At 28.3% G+C, this 23,034-nt stretch overlaps 1 protein-coding gene across 1 annotated transcript in view; it reads left to right on the plus strand.

Moving 5' to 3' along the window:
• LOC148237983 (5-hydroxytryptamine receptor-like) overlaps window positions 1–23,034 on the plus strand; it is a 266,837-nt gene that overhangs the window by 177,744 nt on the left and 66,059 nt on the right. The window contains exon 4 of the mRNA XM_088181218.1: window positions 16,453–16,734. Coding sequence (XP_088037344.1) covers window positions 16,453–16,734 — 282 coding nt within the window. The remainder of the gene's footprint in view (window positions 1–16,452; window positions 16,735–23,034) is intronic.

Genomic DNA, 23,034 nt, shown 5'->3' on the forward strand with positions numbered 1-23,034 from the left:
TATACTATAATTTAAAGACAACTCTTCGAAAGGCATCTGAACAATTTGAACAAATAAATATAATAATTTTTAATATAAACAATGGCACTATAATAATATAATATTCCCACCGTATCTCATGCTGGAAGGGATCGTTCAAATGTGGACGTACTTCTCAACGGCTGCTAGGTTCACGGGCATTACTTGCGAGACTTCAAACGCGCACGTGTCGTGTCTTTTGATCCTTGTATATGTATATAGGTCGCTATAGATTTTAATATTTTTTATTTACATATAAATTTTGAAAAATTTAGTCTGAAATTTTTTTTTATAATGTCTCAGATATCCGAAGAATATTATTATGAAATAAATAATAATCTTGCTAAGTTAGGTTATAATATTTGCAACGCTTTATATTTAGTAATTAATAATAACGCAATAAAAATGTAAGGTGCATATTTTTAATCTTACCTCAGGTCGTCACTTCGCTTGAGAACATACCTGGATTTGTTCTTAATCCTGGCTCTCTGTTTCCACTTGACCTGATCATTCTTCTATTTTCGCCAAAGCATGCAGGGGCTCCACACATTGTCAGTAACGTTATACCATACATAGACACTTTCACGTACATCGTGTCTGTTTATCTGAGGACACAGATCCACCGCTGTGGGCTTGTAGTCGATCAATCAGCGTCACATCCACAAACCCCCGAAACCCCCGAATCCTTTGGCTGCGTAATCCTCTCGCATCACTCCTCCTGGCAAACTGATGACGCAGGGGGCTGCCCGGTCGACAATAACTTCAACAAAGTTCATATCAGCGTCGGCTGAGCATAAATCACGGCCGCTATTCTCTGTTGTAAATATTCTCTTTTGGCAAAAATCGAACGGAGATTCGAAAACAACAAATATTTACGTGAAACACACATTAATAAGCGTACATCATCATTACGTATTCTCATTGTACATGCGCGATGAGTTTCTATAATACATTCCCCGGGCCGCTTAGAGGTACTCACTGTTTGATGAAACAACACAAACCCAGACAATAAGTAGATATTTTGTTGAAAATACAATTTATTATAACCCACACTCTTCGTTACAAACCTAAGCTTGTGTTGTTCGATTTTGGTTGTTTTTAAAAGGATCGGACGCGTCTGTTGTTCATTGTTTGTTGTGCGCAAATATCGTTGCTATTAATATTATGTGTAAACATATTGTTATAAAAACACATTTTCCATAATGTACAATACTAGTATAAATTAAAAATATAATTTTAAAGAAATTTTTATTTGAAGTAAAATATTTTTTATTTATTGGGTATAGTATTTATTCTGCATTCATAACAACTTAAAAGATGAATAAAACTTCGAATATTTTTTTCTTAAGTATCAAATGCATAATGTATACGTATACATAGATAAATAATATAACAAAAAATCTTGTGAAAAAAGTAGTTCTTTAATTATTCAAGGTTTACTCGGTGACCAAATCAAAGCTAACTTTGGCGGTCTAGAAAGGGTTTCAAAATCCTTTCGACCCTCGCGTCAGAACCCAACACTTTGAAGAATAACGCGTTTTGTACTATTAGCATCTAGGTATGCTTCTCCTTTTCGATTCGATGTTTCGACCTTGTTTTTTGATATTTAAAAAGTGAAATAAAAAAAAGACAAAGTCGGGTAACTTTTAACGACCGAGAATCGCGCCTTTGAAGAATTTTGCGTTGTTACTCCGACGTCGTTCGAAACTTTTGATTTATTTTCTCCCGGCTCTGTGTGACCTTAGAAATTTACGTTTAATTGTACAGCAATTTTTCAGATAAATAAATTACAAGATATAAAATAATACTATATATAAAAGGAGAAGAAGTTAAACAGAGCGGCAGGCGTCCGAAAGTGATAAATCACCGATTTTGCGGCCGATAAAAATATTTATCGAAGTATACTGTATATCATAATTTATAAATATAAAAATAGCACAACAAAATAAGACTCATTGTTTTCTTAATTGACTGATTTTAAACAAGCATAAAAGGTTAATTAGGAGATTGATCTAATACGAATTAACAATACATAAATATAGCCATAAAAAAAAAAAATTTTAATTTGCCGACATAAAGTTTATAATACATGTATAAAAATATGGCGTAAAATCTTTTTAATTTCTTTACAGCTTTTTTAATTCACTTAGCTGGTTGTGTTTGTTCAATCTGTTACAGATTATACATGCGTTTTTTTATATTTATATTTTAAGAACATTTTTTTTATGTGTGAAATAGCATTATTTAAAAAATTAAATATGGCATGCTAATAACATAGTCATAACGATGTGTTTCCAGTGATATACCTACGCATCATATGAGTCAAAACATTTATTCAACAAAAAAATTAAAACCCCGATTGCCCGCTAGCTGCGGTACTTCACGATAGTGAGAGGCCGACAACTAATATATTTATATAAATAATTTTAAAACACATAAAACGGCGATATGCAAAACCATTTCCTTATAATATTATTTAGCCAAGTCTAAGTTCAAACTTTATATCATACTTTTTCCATAGCTAATAAAATAACAGTTTCTTTCTAAGCAATACACAAACACACAACTTGGATATTAATTTACTATCTACATCAAATACACTCCCCAGCTAAGTTTTATCATAAACCCTAAAATACTTAATCTAGAAAATTATTAGCTACTTAAAGATTTTTATTTATTAATATAAATTAAATTTAGACGATCGTGACTTTCAAGGTTAACAGTTTTGTACATATTATATCATTTTTATATCGTTTTATGTGTAAATGTGTCATATTTTCAAATAAATTTATAATCAAAAGCATAATTTCTTTGTTTATTATTACATTATTTTATTTGAGATAAAACTATAAAAATATAAATATAATTAATTGTAAAATGTTTTTAATTATTTTCATAACCTATTTAAATATTATTTTTATTTCATATTAAATTGTAGCTTATACCAGTTTAAATATTAAACATTAAATGATCATTAATTAATTACATGTGTATTATATAATTAATGTGTTTGTGAAATTTATTTTAATATTAAAATAAACGTTTTACATACAAAAAAAGATTCTATATTATGATTTAGACACTATATTAAGTTTAGTTAAAATGGCTATTATTTTTTTCGATTTTGTGTACAAAAATAAACATTTTATTAGGTATTTTAACAATAACTAATATTGGCAATTATTCGTTGCGCGAACACGTGAGCTTAATTTAATTTGGAACTATCAAAAAAATATAATAATAAAGCTTCGCGGGAAACGCGGCGATAGTAAACTTTGGCAAAGTACTGAAATTTCAAGCTTTCAACTATAAAAGCAACTTTCGGAGCGTTTCGAAGGTATTAAAGTATTTTTTCGTCGTGTCCGATATACTTTCGAAACTGGCGCGAATTTAAGCCAGAAAACTTTTTTCATACTTTGCTACGGCTTACGGGTAATAAATATATTTTTGAGGTGAATATTTGTACCCTTACTTTTTATTATCAAACGTAAAATAAAGATTGGAGAGATTCTTAATATTAAGTGAGAAATTTCGCAATAGCTAAGATAATAACTTATTTGTTTGAAATGTATATGAATGTTTAATTTTATAATAATATTATTAATAATTAAAAGCTAACCGAAAGTGCCTTTTTAACTGTTGGCTAAATTCAAACATAACCGAATATTGTCTTTTAGTTTTAGTATAAAAATATAAGCTTGATTTATAAAAGAAACGGTAAAGGAAAATTAAATATTTAAGATAAAAAATATAATTAAGTAATAATATTTGTAATGAGATATCATCTTAAAAATTAAAAAAAAATAGAATAAAACATATTTAAAATATCTCGATTATAATATTTATCAAAAAATATACCCACTAAAATTTAAAATTTAAAACTATAATTAATATTTTTCATATTATTATTTTTTATCTTTGGTATTAATTTAATTAAAAAAATGAATACCTTTCTAAGCCTATTTTGTATTTTTATCTATAGGTTGTGTTATTATTTATGAGAAGTAAACGTTTTTTCTTTTTAATTTTTATATAAATTAAATATTTATTTACTTATGTTTTTATTAGTTATTTAATTATGAATTATAACTCACTAATATCAATTATCAATATTTCACTATTTAAAAATATTAAAGATACATACAGGTATATCACAGTAAAGATTTTCTTGGAATAAATTCTCACATTATTATGCTTAGCATATAGAACTCCAAATAGTGATCTAAACTTATTTTTTAAATTTTTAAATAATATTTTAGAATGCAGTTCCTATACTTTTATGGATATCATTTTAATTGGAGATTGAAATTTAAATTGAGTTATTATACTTAAAAAATAGAAAAATGGGCAAATTTATTTGGTTTATAACATATGTACAAAAATACAAGGACAACTTGTTTTTACTAATAGTAAAAAAATACGATTTAAAGTGAAAACAATTTCAAGAATTACTGATTTTTAATGTATATATTTATACAAAAAAAAAACAGAATGTAATAGAGGTTAAGAACAGATTTTACCAAATTAAAAATGTGACTGAAATGTAGATAACATAGATGCTAATATGATATGGAACAGTATTTATAAGAATATTGTGAATAGTAAAATAAAAAGTCGATATAACTTTAAGACAAAATATCGATTTAACCCAAATTCGTGGTTTAACGTTGACTTTAAAAATGCTTTAAAAAGAAGAGATAAATCATATAAAATATTACGACATAATAAATATGAAGATTGATGGAAATATATAAAAAGGTCATTATATGATATCAGAAAAAAATACATACTACATTTGCGAGTATAGAAGAGATTGTGAATTCAATACCTTAGTTCGATAAATTAGAACAATACAATATTAAAAAAATGATCGTAAAATATGGAGAATTTAAATCAGTACCTTCAGAATAAACTCACAAGATAATTTGTGAAATAAGAAAGAAACCTGTAGTGATGAATTGGATGGAAATATAATTAGAGAAATAATTAAATTAAAAGATTTAGTATACAAAGCTCTCTCTGAAAGAGGAATACCTAAATAAAAAGGTTAAAAAATGAAACCAATTAACACATTTTCTCGTATGAAAAAGGTGATGGAAGAAGTAGTAATCAGCATTAAAGGATTTTATTATTTTTCAAAACATTTTATGTCATCAATAAAAAAATGTGATATGTATAGATTAAAATACTAGAAGCTCAATAAAATAATTCACGCCAGACCAGAAATCACGACTTTGAGCTCCCAAAGGATCATAAGATACGAACTATACAAAATTGTTATAGCACGCTCGAGCGAAGTCAGTGAAGGGTTAACTACAGCTATACACAACTTCTACAACTGCAGATATTCTTACGTAGACATTAATTGCACATCTTTTAGACGGATTAATTAGCATTATGTTACCAAATAATTAAACTCAAACGCGAGGCGTTCAAAGTGCTTCTTAATTAAAATGTATGGTAAATGCGCAGCAATCAATCACGTTCCGGTTAGTGTCGATATTGGGACATACGTGTTATTTGAGCCAATTACAAGGCGCTTCCACCGGAAGTCTATATATCGAAACCACAGACCTGGACCATTTTGAGATGCTGGGCACGTACACGTGCAATAATATCCTCTTTGAGCGCACATTGTAAGACACATCGGAGCTTTAAACGCAAGTTCAAATATTAATAATGTATTTTAAAACTCTTTCAAGTTTGTAAATTTGTTGTAAATATATCGTAAAATAATATTGGAATATTTTATGATGCTTTTCAAAAAAAGTTAAATGGATCAGATCAAGAAAAATTACATGTGCTAAGAATGAACGCAATGCAAGACAACAACCCTATTGTATTACCATTATAACTATAAATATTAAGAATGTGTTTTAAAATAAAGATTGTGTGAAGATTTTAAATGAAATTCAATTTGGCAAAACTAATTCAAACTTAACCGAATTGACTAACCGTTAAATTCACTCACGTACTCACCGCACCGGCGTTTACCTCAGTAGCCACTTAAACCTTCGAACGTATTGAACTATAAGCTCTTAGTCTTACTTTTATCGTAAACCTCTGAAGCTTTATATACTTATGTCTAACGTTTGTTCTGAGGTTGTGTGAAAACTAACAATGTATTTGACTGTATTTGGCAAATATTCAATTTTAGAAGCTTGCACGCATTTATAGTCACACAATTATGCTAATACATTACCTCTACCACTGAGTTTGTATGACGTTGAAGAGCGGTTTAATTAAATTAAGTTTAAATTACGGCAGCTGGTAAACAAGAAGTAGAGATGAGGTTACTTAGTAGTGCAGCGAATGCAAGTTTGGCTTGAATTTGCGGTGTGTGTGTGTGCTTGCGAAATTTGTCGTATTGCACGAGTACTTTCCAGAAAGTGGCTGTTGAATTTTAAAATTCTTAATTTGCACTTTTCAGTGTGCTACGAATGTGCTGAGAGTAACAAATCAAAAAACAACCAATCTGTGTTAAAAAATGCAACTTTAAAGTTACGTTCTGAGCATAGAAGTCTGCAGTGTTAACTATTTATAAAACCTTGTATCGTCGTCAAAAGTTAAAAAAATATAATTCATTTTAAAGTCGTATATATTATATAATACATAAAGTAGCAATTTAATTTCAGAATTCACGCTGCAATTATGTTAATTTTTCACCATATAATAAAACCCAGTTGTATCAATTGGTATCTGAGCGAAGATCGAACATCTGACAGTTTCTGCGCTGTAAGGAATCGCGTATATCGTGTTCTGTCAAGGAGAAAATTTTATGTAAATTAGATTAAACTGTAACAGAAACGGTTGAAAACTGTGCACGGTGAAAACACAATAAATCGTACTAGTTATTTTTTTCTTTGCACCATTTTAATGTCGATGAATGTTACATTAAAGTTAAAAAGAAAATGTAGTTATGACTATTGTTAATTGTAATAATTTAAAACAAATTAACCTTACTTTTTCTGATTCATTAAGTAAATGTTGCTTTATGGTTTTGTTTTTTAATATTGTTTTTTGATATTTAAAAAATCAAATGTCACTAATCCTTATTTTAAATTTTCAGCATCAATTAAACATATTTTTCCATTTTTACATATTTAAATAAATAATAATTATTTATAACAAGCATAAAAAAAAAAGTTGGCAAATATTTTTAGCATCAGTTTTTCCGTTCCTATATTTAATAAATGAGAATGGAGAAACTGATTAAATATAAAATAAAATTTTACTCGGATAAAAACTGATGTCAAATTCTATGCACACAAATGAGTTGAAATACATTATTCGAAGCGAACTCTCAGCAAAATTGTATTTATCATCTCAATCAAGCAAAGCAATTCAAGTCGCGCTTAATCCAATAATACTGAAAGCTTTCCATACACAAACACAAACACACCTATGTAAATCAAAGATTCTTTATCTAATCGCAGGTATCGCTTACGTAACGCAATCGGTCACAATCCACCTTAGAGCTTTCGCGAAATCACCCACAAACATATCGTATTTGCTTACTTAGTTATTATATAAGCTTAGATAATATTATAAAAAGTGCTACTTTAACGAAAAACGAAAGAGAATATGCTATACCTCATAGTCTTAAATATAATATAAGCATGACCTTACACATTTATAAATATGTTGCCACTACTCAATTTTATTTCTAAAATAAGCATACTATCACCATATTTTAGATCAGTTGCTATCTAATACATAGTTAAAACATATTCATATACACGTGCAAAATATTTATCTGACAGAAATTATTGTTCTGTGATAATTGTTTAGTTGACAAATTGTGATTGTTATTAATCGATGCAGCCACTGCAGTTTGGTGTTCAGACTGTTGAGGCTTTGACCTTCCCACAATTTGCATATAGTTTACGATTGAAAGCATTGCGATTAAACGCTCTTTGAACTCAAATTTGAGAATCTAACTCGTGGTATAATTGCACTACTCCTATACTGTGTAGAAACACACATGTTCAACCGCTACTTTTGTATTATAAAAATATTAATAATCAGATTTACTAACTATAAAGCTGCAGCGTAAGTTTATGGATTAAATAGTAACACTATATACAAATATGTTATAATAATTTATTGCCGGCCCTTATTCGAAATTGGATTCTTTCACATTTTCAGGCATCTCAATTTCAGTTGGGTGAATTATTTATATCCGGCAAAAAAAGTTTTTAATTATTCCACTTTCTCCTTTCTGGAGTGGCAAGTTCGTCCAAAAGTTTAGCCTCAAGTATGAAACGCGTATTTACGCGCGCCTTTCGAGAGCCGAAAAAAATGATCCCTTTCGCAATTTTAATTATTATAATTGTTACCGCTTAAAGTTTTTACCCGATGCTAAAAGGGTGTAGCTGCGCACAACAAAGGTATGATTTTTACAATTTTTATGGTTAATTAAATAATACAAAGGGAGAAAAAATTCTCCGCGAGGGAAACTTGCTTGATTAAAATTAAGACCCCGTAGCAATTTAATTATACTTTCGTTAGCGTGTCCGATAAATTATAACAAGGAAAAGAACAGAGAAAAAAGAATGTATATACATACATAAATATAGACTTTGTACGCATTAAGCGGATTTTGAATTATTCACCTGATTTAGGATGACCAGACGGCGTTTCTTTTGAGGAACTCTTAATTGAGTTTCAAACTTTTTTCCTCCGTCGGATCGTCAAGTTGGCGTTAAGCGATTATAATGTATATACATAGGTACAAGTGGCAGGATTTTCGTGGGGATGTTTATTTATTCAGACCGTTCGTCAGTGACACATGTTTGCTGGCAAAATTGATATGTACACAAGGTCGGGTGACCCCAAAGGACTTAAAAACCTTTGTAGGAGCAGCTGGATATCTGGTGAAATATAAAAGTTTGCCTTTTATTACAGACCGAGAAGTTTGCTAATTGGTTTGAGAAGGTGCCGCGAATGACGGCGGGGCGAAGATGGAGGAGCGCTGGAATTTATTATAGAAATCATCCGACAAGTTATGGCAGTTTAATTTGTGAAGTTTTCCCTCTGCTGTAGTACTTTGGTTCAATTAAAATGCATCGAATATGAAGTCTTCATTATCGGTCAATGAGAGTATTCCGGAGAAATGTAAAAGTTTTAATATTTCAATCAACGGTATTAGTTTAATTGTATTTTATATAATAATAACATACAATAAAGTATTTAGTTTTATATATACAATAATTTGCTAAAATATTAGGTATTTAAGTTAGTAAAAAAGGTTAATTTATCCATTAAAATTGTAGTAGAATTTAAATTAAAGGTAAAAACTTGATTTTATATTTTACAGCGTCTCAAAATCTACACATAAGTATTAAAAATTCCACATTCAGTAAAAATTGCTATAAATTAAGCTTTATATATAGTTTTTTAATACTTTGTAGCATTCAATTTATTTGTATATCATATCGTAACATTACCAGTTATGTTAGATAAGCATGTTAAGAATTATATTTAAATAATTAATAATTGTTCTAAGCCGCTTCCGCTTCCGGACGCATGCGCTTTAATGAAACATATGCTTAATTTTCTACTTTGTAAATCGTATCGCTTTGTATGAACAGTGTATATAATAATAATACACGTAAACAAAGGAAATATATTTAATTATAATTAATAAAAATAAAAATGAAGTTTGATTTTCGAGCCTCTGCTAATGAATTCTTTTGTTGTCGACCAATGAAAAATAAGCATTCAAATATAATATAAAACAAACGACAGCAACGTGACGATAGTTTTAAATAATTGTTATTTATTAAAAAAATTGCTATGCGACAATAATTTTCATTAATTTGTCAAGCGCATTGTTTGATTTGACTGAATATAAATAATCGGATTGCAAATTAACTAGGTATGTTTTAACTATGAAAATTCAATATATACATAATGCGTGTAAGGATTAAATGAATACATTGATTATACTAGATAAACAATCATAATGACATCTTCAAATTTTGAATTCCCGTCGACGGGCTCCGATGCAGAAAAGTGAGTTTTTTCGTTTTACAATACATAAAAATTATCATTGCTTCTGATTTAACGCACATATTCGTTAGATTTGATGAATTGCAAATAAACCAGGTACGTTTTAAACGTGAACGTGTATGAATCCTTAGTATGTATGAGGATTGAAAGTTAATGTCGATCAAATGGGCGCTGTAGCAGTAACGGACAGCTTATAAATGTGTAGTTTCTTGGATCTTATCTAATAAACGACATTTTACAATGATTATAAATATGTGATTGCATACCTGGAATAATCGATAGCCAAAATATCTAACAGTGGGTTATTTTCAATTTCGATGTAGCAAAATATGTATCTACGTCATGATTTTTTAGCAATTTTTTTTCTGTGTAATCATTTCTCTTTTGGAATAGCCAAATTCAGGATATTCAGTTATATCAAACTTATGTTGTATGTTCTTTAGAAGAATATAATACTTGCTAACAGTGACTTTAACTTTTTGTTTATATATACCAATTCTACGTTGTCGTCGTATAGATCATAAAATTGTTCCATCATTACTTCTGAAAAATAATTAAAAACAATAAGACCCTTATCAAGAGTTAAACATTGAACACGTTATTACTACTAATATAGTCCATAAATTAAGTTTAAACGACAACTAAAAAACAAAATTAACGGACGTTACCATAGAGGATTAAACGCGTAGATTAGCATCACTTTTTAAACTGAGAAGTGGTACCTCATATTTTAATTGTTTGCCATGCGTAAATGCTAATAGATCTTTCATTGCTTCTGAAAATTAACTGTATACAATACTATATATGTAATTTTTTATTTAAACTAATATGAGATTTTTCATTAACCATAATTCTTAACTAACCGTAAATTTAATTCTAACATATCTGAAAACAATATAATTATAAGCATTTAGTCTTTATTTTGCTTTTAAATGTTAGAGATGTTTTAAATAAAATAGAATTATAATATGATAAAAAATTCTAAGTCAATTTTTTTTTAACACTCAAAAGTTCTTTCTATCTTGATAAAATGATAACTTTAATATGGATCGACAATCTTTTATTTTTTATAACATAAACTGTATTAAAAATGCTTAGAGAAAATGTTTTACCAAGTTCGAGTTAAAATTTAAAATTCTCTTTTAATTTATTTTTAACATTATTTAACTTCTTTTAAAGTTATTTCCACCTTAAATTTATGTTGGCTAACCTATGAATTTACAAACTTTTCTTTATGCCATAATCTTTATTAATGATTCTGCCCTAACCAAAAATTGCAAAAACACTATGATTGAGAAGACTCGTATTGTAAAACTATAATAGCTATAGAAATGTTAATTTCGTTCATTCAACGTATCTATGCGAATCAGAATTTTCACAACTCATAAAAATGAAAACAAAATCTGGAAACTCTTTGTTAATGTAATGTTCAAGATATATATAATAGATTTTAGACATTTAATTTCGTGTTTTAGTAGACGTCCCTCATTTGATATATATTTGGTGTTATCATGTTTGGTGTTATCGTAGACGTCCCTCATTTGATATATATTTGGTGTTATCTTGTTTTTAAATTTAAGTTTAATATCCATATTTTTATTTTATTAATCTGTATTGTAGAAAAACATCCTTCTTAAAATATTTTTTTTAATTCTGTTATAAACAAAAACAATAATATTTAAGCTGCTTCTAAAGAATCATAACCATAACATTTATTTTAGCACTTTGTATTTTTTTAAATTATTGCTACAACGCGCATGATGGATATTATTCAATGATTGATATTATATGATATTAGCTTTCAAAATTTTACATAAAAATAAATGTAAAATATTCAAAAATTACTAAAATATATACAATTTATTAAGTAACACGATATACATAAAATATAGGCATTTTATTACACGTCAATCTATAAAAGTAATACTAATACAATATCTTCAAAATATACTAACACTTGTTTTTAAATAAGCTCTTTATTATGACTTATTTAATCTATCATTAGTTTTTCTTATTCAAATTTCTTTGAATACCTTATGCAATTAATTTTCGAATGCATTATTAGAATAAAAAAAGCGAATTAATTAAAAACGGAACGATAAAAAATTATGGCAATTTTACCGCTAATTGAATTTATTCAGACAATTTCTCGAGGAAAGCCGCTTAAAAGTTTTAATTACCTGGCGATGGCACTATGCCAAGAACTCCCAGTATATCGTCACATAAAATATATAAACGGCTGAAAATTGAGTTACCTAATTAAAATTATATTATATCATCTAATAAAGCTTAAAATTTAATGTAATAATAATCAGTTATATTTCTTATAATATTTATATATTAGATAATTATATAAAAGTTCACACTATATTTGCCAGTTTACGTTTGCCATCGATTGAAACATAATAAAAATATGCTTTTCTGCAAATATCCAGTTGAACATAAATATTTTATGCGCAATAAATCTAGACGAAGTTTTCGTTAAAAATCGTTTTTCTCCTTTAAACATATAAAATCGTATCGTCGACCTTTATGACATCAATGGCTTTGGTCAACACCGAAGCAATAAAATTTCTTTCGTTCCACATAGGAAATTGTATTTTTTCGGTTTCTTTTCTTCGCTTCGACTTTATCTAAATAAATCCGAAAGTTAAAGATTTGACGTTTTTTCTTGTGTGCAAAAAAGTCCATTTTCGTGCCACACGCGCTTCAACTTGTATGTTTTATATTTTATTATTTGAGAAATATTAACACGCAACTTACTTAATTAACAAATTATAATAAAATAGCTATATCCTGTGCCTTATAAAATAATATTATCATAATTACTCAATTTTTCATCTTTTTTATAATATTTCGTTATTTAATAGGTTTAATGAAACCTTACGTGTAAAAACGTAAAATATTATTAGTAATTACTTACTAAAATAATATAAATATATAAAACGTTTTATTTCCTTCTATTAACAATAAATAATGAAAACCAGCGAACTATATTTTATATTGCAACCAGAAACGTTTCGTTTTATAGCGCTCAGTTTATTAACCGATACAGTGTGCAATGCCTTAGATTGCTAGATGCTGTAAAATTCTTAAAGTTTATCTTTCTATTGCCTCTATTCTTGTGAAATATACAAGATAATATACATAGATAATTATGGTTTAAAATGAACGAGCATTAAATATTATTTTACATAGGCGTAAATAATAAATACTGATAAAATATTTGTATTACTTATTACTAAATAAATAAATTAATATATTTTTACAGACATATGTAAATGAATAATATAAAACTAGGAATAGAAAAAATTATAATTATATAAGTAAGATAATTTATTGCAATAAGTTGCATTATTAATAATTAAATTCTTTGATGTTTATAAAGACTATATATATTCATTGCTATTTTTGTATTTATATTGTATAAAATTGTATACATTAAAACACATAGTTTAGTGTTACTCATGTGTAATTTGTTTTATTTTTTATTGTGGAGTAATATTTTAAACCGTTTAACTTGCCATGACGAATATATTCGTCATAAAAAATTCTCAATTAAATGGGCATGACAAGTTAGCTTGATATTGACTAAGGTTTTTAGTGGAAGTTTCTGTTGACAGAACCATCCCATCGAGATCGTTACAATATTCAAATAGTAAATATGTAATTTTTTGACATAAATAATTTTGTAGATCAAAAGTCTACCATAACCCAAAACTGAAATTGAGGACATGAATTACTGACGGATCACCAAAGTGAAACAAGGCCGAGCTTCTTGGAAAATTTATCGCAAACTTAATTTATATATATTTACCTTCACTTGCTTTTAAATGTGATTTCGAGATCTTCAGTGTAAGTTTTTTTAGCTAAAATGTTCCCACCGAGATTATAGAAATAATCTGAGGGCAAACGAAATCAAAAAAATTACACAATATGCCACTTTCTGAACTAGAAGAGCAGAAGGCCAAGATTTACCCTTGTAAAACTCCCGAAGGAGTAAAATATTTTTTCGACAACTGGTTGCCATGTGTTACAAACTTCCTACGACCGCTTAAGTAAGTCGAGTTAAGTCCTCTGACTCTTCAAGGTCTGACAATATGTTTACTAAAAAGCTATAAAAAAACTTTTTATGCTTGTTCACTGCACCAATGAGATTCTGTTATTTTTTATCACGTGTTGGCCGCCACTAATATTTATATTTTTTATATTTTACCAATCCCAAAAATATATTTGTGCTGACTTAAATATGTCATAAAAATTAATAAAGAAAATCACAGTGCATCTTTATATTATAAAAGCTTAAAATATTTTATTGCTTTCACTATTTTTTAGTCCAAGTGATTTATACAATATTTATTATTGTTTATATTAAACACGCTTCTATTTTGTCAATATAGTAATGTATTTTTTTAATATTTCTATTGAATAATACATACTAATAAATATTTATAGTGCTATCTTAGCCAATATAAATTACACGTGTGACGCATCCAATTCCCTGAAGAGTTTTACTCCAACACACCGCATCTGTTGCAAACTACCCAACCATTAGCTAAGAAGCACTTTCATTATTACATATGTAAACCATACTGAACGAGTCTTGTGCTAGTTTTTAACTAATATTGCCGAAAGTTCTTCGATGTAGCTAAAATATAAATAAGCGTTGCAACACGTGTTCGCGAGGTCACGTGCCAGGACGGAGAAAGTTCATAGCACCCCGTTGGATTTATCGGCATCGAAACGTGTAATGGATGTACTGAAAGGTGCTTAGGTGGCTGCGTCTTCTGGCAACACTCAATAAATTTGTTTGAAGGTACGCCACTAATGGACTATCGATCAGGATGTGGTCGTGCCGGCACCTCCTAGTAACACAATAAACTTCACTTATCGCCGACCGCAGATCCTTCAGACGTTTGGAGCAAGCAACACAGCCTTTGCCTTAGAATCCTTACACACAAACGCTTTGCAAATAACAATTACTCTGTGGCGCGAGCTTAATCTCAGGCGGGTCAAAGATGAGGTAAAGCGCAAGAGACAACTTTGGATTTACCTGAAATCAAGTACCTCGGTAAGAGGAGAGAAAAGTTATTAAACTGTCACTGAATTATTTTACATTCAGACTATTTAATCTGTGTCTATATATTGATAAACGTAATAAATTACACTATGCTGATTTTATGACAATTTATTTTACATTGTCACAAAAATAATCCACGAATGGTTTTGTTCCAATAAGTTAAATCATTTTTTTTCTGGTTATTAAATAACTCTATAATTTTAGTATAAGCCCTTCATGTTAAAAATAATAATATAATGTATATATTTGAAGGTATAGACATTATCCAGGGTTCGTAAATGTTTAAATAAAATTTCTGAAAAATTGATGGTATCGTTCATTAATGTAAACACACCCTAGATTTTCTGAACGAGATAACGTTATTAAAAAAATGTCTACATAAAAAAGTACTTGGGCAAGAATAAGGTTCGTTAAAAATGGTAATACCAGCGTGAAATGTAACAATGTAACTCATCGAATATAATTCAATATAATCTATGGCGAAAGAAAAACCACTTTTTTCGATCTTTCATTTTTGACATTCTAAATAATAACCGTCATTTTTGACGTAAGAAGATATTGCGTATTATTTACGTTGAACGAAATATGTATTTATTTTATGTATACGTGCACACAAATATGATGATTAATGTCATACTTTGAAAAGTTCGCGATACTTCTAAAGGTTGACTGTTGCGTATAATAAATTTCTGTTTCGGCCAGTTTTATTTGACGTGTATGAATGCTGAAGTTTTGCCAAAAACCATCCCTGGGGTTATTGTGAAATATGTTTAAGGCCTTCTTGACGTCAAAATTCGCTCAGGAGGACCTCAGGGCTTGCTCATTATTAAAGACTAATTGAATCACATTGTGAGCTACAAAGAATTGAGATGATAACAATGGGAAACTTTTTAACATTCAATTTTTCTATAAGTAATGCGAGCTACCAAAAAAAATGTCATTCACTAGTAAAAATTTAATTTTACAGTCGAAGTCGATATTTGCTTTAAAAGGTAAGAGCTTTAAGATACATTTCCGTTTACGGTAAAAAGTAAAAGGTAAAGCTCTTTCATTTGAAAAGGTAGCGGAATACAGAGTTTAAAATGTATCTACTACATACGAACATATTGAACGCAATTTTGGAGAGCTTTTCCCACGTTCTATCGTTTGTAAACAAACGCATTCAATCGTATGTATGGTGTCTCGATTACGAAAAAATGCTTTTGATACGTATAAATAAATACATATACAGCTTATTGTATATACCATTTCAAATATTTGTATATGTTACACTTAGAAAATAAATGTATATAAATAATTTAGAACAATATTTTTAATCATGTGCTTTTTATTGTTTCCAGGGATGTTCGACTACTCGTCTTCTCTCGGCGACTGGTCGGCCCCTTCATATCTGGAGGAGGCCGGCTTGGCCAGATTTAACTGTTCACCTTTAAGCACATCTCCAGACTGCACGAATCTCTTTTCCAATAACGACACATGGCTTCAAAGGCTAGGAAACGAATCTCTGTTTAACGACACCGGCATAGGCAACTCTACTACAGGCGACGAGAACCTCAGCGAAGTCATAGTGATGGCAGTAACCTCAGTGATTCTCGCACTCATCATCCTCATCACCATTATCGGTGAGTTTTAAATATATTTTTCGCTTTTTATGTTGCTATCTTAGCAACCGCGACGTCGAGTCGGTCGTTTCGTTTTTGTTTGATGGAAACAATGCTACATACCGAAAACAACGTTCCTCCTCCCGAGTGGACATTTTCCATCCACTCCCAGTGAAAGATTCAGGCAATATAAAAAGAATAAAACAAAGTCTCCCAATGGAAAACAATAGCCGACGGGGGACAGCGAAGCAAGACATAAAATAAAAATATACCGCTCAGTACAATAATTTCAAAGTATGCAAGCAGCGGTATAGAAATGATGAACAATGAATATTTCATAAGCAATTATATACATATAATAAATGCTTGACTAGTCAGAAATAGTATTTTTTTTAAAGTTAATGCTTAGTGGAAAGTACTAGTAATAAAATTAAATTTTTAATTTAGTATCAGTTTGCGAAAAAGTTTTATTTGTTTGCTGTAACATCAACAGTTTACGGGTAATCTGGAAAGCTTTATTATGGTTTTATTCAATGTCTGCTACGAAATTTCTAAAAGGATTGAATTGTATTTTATGTTGTTTGTTTCATTTCAGAGAAATCAGCATTTACAATTTATATTTTCAAGCCAATCTGCTAATAATAAAATTAAGAATCGTTCTTTCTTTTCCAAATTTTACCAAACCTTTTTATTCCAAGTAAACATTTTATTAAATTTTTATAAACTTGTTGAAAAAAAAAACTATGAAATTGTTAACCAGCATGATAATCAGTGGCATACCCGAAAGACCTAGGTTCAAATCCCATTAAAACATTTTATATTTTTACCGTGTCTTTGAAATCGAAATTAATGATAATTATTAAATTACGATTTTCTTTATTTCACGATTAAATAACATGATTCATGATTTAAATCATTCATATTAAGTATAAAAATATCTATAATATTGAGCTTTTTAAGATCATAGAGATTGTTACTATATTAACATAATTTTAATTTATGATCACATATTAGATTTTCTTAGAGTTTCCTAATCTCACAGATGAATATCGTTATCATTAGTGCAAATTGATGTTTCTGAAAAAAATACTGATTTTTTTGTTAGTTTTTTCAGAAACAAGTTCAAAAAATACTTTTAAAATATATGCCATATTCACATGATATTTCACTTACTTTAATTACCTTTATATATCAAAGAGTATTGACATAATGTGTTTTTCTTATTTTCAGAAATTAAACTCAATTATTTATTAAATTATTAGGTTTTGACGTTAACAAGAATTAATTTTAGCAATGTCTATAAATAATATTATTTCCGATTTTTGATAATTTTGGCACGTGTAAAGAATACACAGCACAGCAACGCGCAGATTTTTTTGACAATAAGTGAAACTTATTATCTAAAATTCGTAAGGCTTTTATAAGCTTAAGAACCCATAAATAATTGCTTAGAACAGGGTTTCCCAAACTTTTTCAGTGACGGAACACTTGGCAAATCCGAAAATTTTGGCGAAACACTTTGCTTATTTTTTAGGTTAAGTAATACATAATAGTATAAATAAAAATAAAAAATGTTATTAAATTAATATCATTTATTTAATTAACATAAAAATACAAATAAATAAAACTCTGATGATATTGGATTCTTAAATTACAATTTTTTTATATCAGGCACAAAATTGGTCAGTTGTATTCTCATATCTGCCTCTATTTCTGAATTTTGTTTTCATTGCAATATATTGAGAAAATCCCACTTCGCATAAATTCGTCGTGGAAAACGGAAGTAAGCAAACCAGAGCTTGTTTTGACACATTGGGAAACTCCTTAGTCAGACTCGCCCAGAAATTATTTAATTGCTGATCTTTATAATTTGCACTTTTCTAGTGAGTCACGTTGTCTCTTCTTTTTTAATAAGAGTGTGTCGTTTCGAAGTGCTTGCGAAGCTTAGTTGGAGCGAAAATACTGTTTGCATGTAGTTTTTGCTACAAAACACACATTACATCAGGAGTATCTGAATTGCCAATATACGTAAATCCAAAATTTAAATAACTTTCATCGTACTTCCGTTTTAGTCTATTCATAGATGACACTTGTTCTTTAACCCTTTCCAGTCCTACGACGAGTTTTTAGCATAGTATTTTTACTTTTCATCTATTTAACGGTATTCAGGGAAGAACGGAAAAAAATTGTGTTCATTCAAATGTGTTTTAAGTACGTATACTTGAGTGAAATAAAATAGTTTTGTCAACACAGTTTTATTTTTTTTAAATCTTAGAATTTTGCAAATATATTATGGACCGCAAAGGGTTAATATTCTATTTTGAAGAAATCACAGCTTTTGGATTATTTTCTTCTTCGATTAGAGACGTATCAGTAGAAGTATTAGGCCTTTCTTTCGTCAAATTTACTGTTTTCAACCAAAGATCCGTGGGTAGTTTTGGTCTAATACGTAAATTCTGTAATATATTTTTTTTTGCAAAATGGATAAAAATCTGTATTGTAAGCAATCAGACTAAATTAATGTACAAGAAAATAGATTTATTTTTATGCAAATTTTATTTAAATCACCCAATCCTGTTTTAACGCAATAAATTAGTTTCAGGAATTAACACATAGAATAAAAACGCGTGAAAAATTATCCGCAATAACCATTTGTAAATTTGACAGATTAGATACCAAGATTACAAAATCTTGTATAAAAATCACGTACAAGTGAATTTTCGTAAAGTAATCGTCTAAAAAGTGGCATTCGTGGCACCAAAAAAATTGCGTAAAAGTAAAATCACATAATTAAAATTCGCATAAAAAGCACTAATATTGTGTGAATATTTAACAAAAAAAAATATTGTTTAAATTCGATTGAATTTTAAAGTTAAAAAAACAACACCGGCTTATGAAACTTTTCCCTCTCGAATTTATACACAGTAATATTGAATATTTAACACTTATTTTCAAGCTTTTTTATCAGATTTAAAAACAATTTTTATGTATTAGCAAGATTAACATAGTTTGGGAAACCATGGCTTAGAACATATCTAAATACTTTGAAACAGATTCCGATGATAATTTATTTTTTGATAATCGAAAAATGGTTAAACCAACTTTACAGTTTTATTTTAAATCTATAAAAAACGTAATTGAGTATTTTTTTAGTGGCAATTTTATGTTATTTTTCTAATAATATTTTCTCATAAATCTTAAATCAATAAATATATTTAATACCATGAATATAACTAAGCAAAAAATATATTTTAAATAAAAAAAATATTAGATTTATTTTGTGAAAGTTCGAAAATTACTAGAACTTAAAAACAGATTTTAGTATTGATTCTAGTATAAATTATATTAATACAGTGTTACTGTAATCATAAATACTGGCATAAATTTACAAATTATATAGTTTTAAATATAAAATACACACATATTAAACATTGTTTTGGGTGAAATATGCATACATAAGTATGTTGTTCTGTGTTCTTTCGCCTGCGGGCTGAAATGGAGTGATGACACTATTAAACGTTGCTATTGATTAAAAAATCCATGTACTTAGAAACCCAAATTATAAGACACTAGACTAGAAATAAGTAACATACATTTTATGATTAATAATTATTGTATTTTACAGCATAGCTTGGACCGATTTTAATTTTTTTTAAATAATAATATAATAATTGTTTTAAGCAAAGCATATGTATTTGCTTTAACTCATCTTTAATGTCAGATTATTATCTTACTTGGAGGTCTTCATATGTATTTAAAGCTTAAACAATAGTCCTTGGATGTCAAACAAATTAATAATTTCTATTGAGCGCTATTCTTGTTCATTATCGTACATAATTTAATAAAAGCATGCTACATACAGTAGTGATAAATATAACGAAGAGAATATGGATAGAATATCAATTTCAGTTATACGTATAATCAATTATCCGACAAGAGAACACACTCAAGATTATACTCACACAAATAGCGTTTTGGAATTAAGGTTTTATTGACTTAGACTTGATTAATTACCAACTCCTGTGTGATTGTATACACACACTATGCTGTGTATATATTTATAAATATATGTATATACTACATGTGTATCAATACACCTATTAATTTTAAACACGCTCACGCAATTACACAAGGGGTGCCTATAACGGCAATAATGGGATACGAGCGCCTTAGAAGTTGTTAACTAAACATTTACAATTTGGATACACAATCAGGAATCGTAACGAATCGGTAGCATAGAATGTCATGTTGTTGTATTCAATTATTCAATTTGGGCAAAGAGGCGACAAAATAATAAATAAAATGCGAAGTGTCGGTGTTCGTCTTTGGAGGAATCTTTTTGTAAATTATTAATTTAGATCTTTGAAATAGTGCGAGGGCGGATTCTCAGAAGGGTTTCTTTCATCTTTGAGAGAAAACCCTTCAAGATCAAAAACATTTGTAGAACCGAATGTTTTTGATCTTGGCGGAGGTAATTATTATTTAATTATTTACATCCAGTATTTTTAAGTCTCTCTTAGATAACATTATTTTTTAGATTCAAAAGCGACGTAATGTATAATACATGAAGCCTAAAAATATCGAAACAAAATAATAACTATTTTTGTATAGTGCATATTTTTTTAGTACTTCATCTGAATGTTGTATTTAAACGTTTAATTAAAAGCTATTAATACAACGATTATATACAATTATATATAATTAATATATATTATATATAATTGAATCTAATTGCTTAAGTAAATATTTTTTTCATGGTTCATTGCTGCATATGTATTTTAAAAATTATACAGTTAGGACGAAATTAATATTTAATATAAAAATAATTATTGATAATAATAATAATTCCAAAACTTTTAATTCTAGATATATTTATTATAAATTATAATCAAAGGCAGATTAGCATTTTATAAAAGGTTTACAGGAAAGGATTTTTTTAACTGTCTACCTCTAAAATATTGTATGTGCAGAAAATTCTATTTGTGGTGTCTTATTTTAGAAGCAATGAAATTGAAACTACTCGTTAAACTCTATTTTGAAATGAAAAAGTATAAATAATATTGTGGTGTTGTTCGTATTGATGTATGGAATGTCATATATTGTACAATCGAAAAAACATAGACCCTTATTTACAATTTTTATTTTGTACAAATTCCTTAATTTCATAAGAGCTTTTTTAATAGGTCCTTAATCCACCCATGATTATTACCTAGCACGCACAAGCATTTGAGTTTAATGATAAAAAAATTTAATATATTACTTTTGTATAACATATGTAAATATATTATAAATATAAAAATGTACAGTTTATTTTTGAATCAAAATTATAATTTATTTAATAAAAATCTTAATTTTATAACATAATATTTCTATAATTATTAATAAAAGCCCTAAATATAAATTAAATATATTGTACAACCCGCTAAATAGCGCATTTTAGATAATCTTTGGAGAATAAAATTATTACCGAACAATGCAGCTTCTAAAATTCATTAACTCTATAGTTTGAAAAAAAAATATTGTATATGCAAATTTTATTTAATTGTTAGATATAGAAAAAGCTTTCGACGCGTTATGACATGACTGTTTGCTTCACAGACTATACGAATTGAAAGTTTTGCTTAAGAACTTGAAAATTTAAAAATGTGATACTTTGTTGTTTCAATAATTAATGAACACTCGATACCGCGTAAAATTCCAGCGAGGATTTTTAAGAGAAGTTGGCTCAAGCCGTTTCTCTTTATATTTCATACGAACGATATTCCAAAATTAAAAAGTACGCTGATCATCTCAAACATGTACTTACATATCTATATAAATATGGATTAATAAACATAATTTGTTATAGCTTCTTGTAGCTATCGCTTAAAACACCGTTGCGTTTGGCAATCATATAAGTTAAACTTTTTCAAATGCTGATACTGATCGCGATGGTGAAGAATAAGATACGCAATCGCGAATTTAACGATTTCAATCAAATTGCGTATTAAATATCAATATTGTACATACTACACTTTCAAGTCTCTCAAGTATATCAAGTTTATACACCTGCGTCTAAACTATAAATTAATAGAATGTCGCTAAACAAGGAGAGCTCGAAAATGTAAAAATGTGATACTTTGCAATTCAGAAAAGTAGTAAACTTTTTATCCATCATTTTTTTTTGAATAACACACAGCATTTATAAAAATATTCTAAATCACATATCAGTGCTACAAACTTTTTTCAAAGCAAATTTATAATGTAACAAGAAAGGAAATAGCATGCTATCTACAATAGCATATTTCGATCGAGATAAATAATCACATAAATACAAGTCGT

The sequence above is a fragment of the Plectrocnemia conspersa genome, unplaced genomic scaffold (assembly GCF_051122295.1).
Source record: "Plectrocnemia conspersa isolate PC_06_02 unplaced genomic scaffold, ASM5112229v1 ptg000002l, whole genome shotgun sequence".
Taxonomy (NCBI): domain Eukaryota; kingdom Metazoa; phylum Arthropoda; class Insecta; order Trichoptera; family Polycentropodidae; genus Plectrocnemia; species Plectrocnemia conspersa.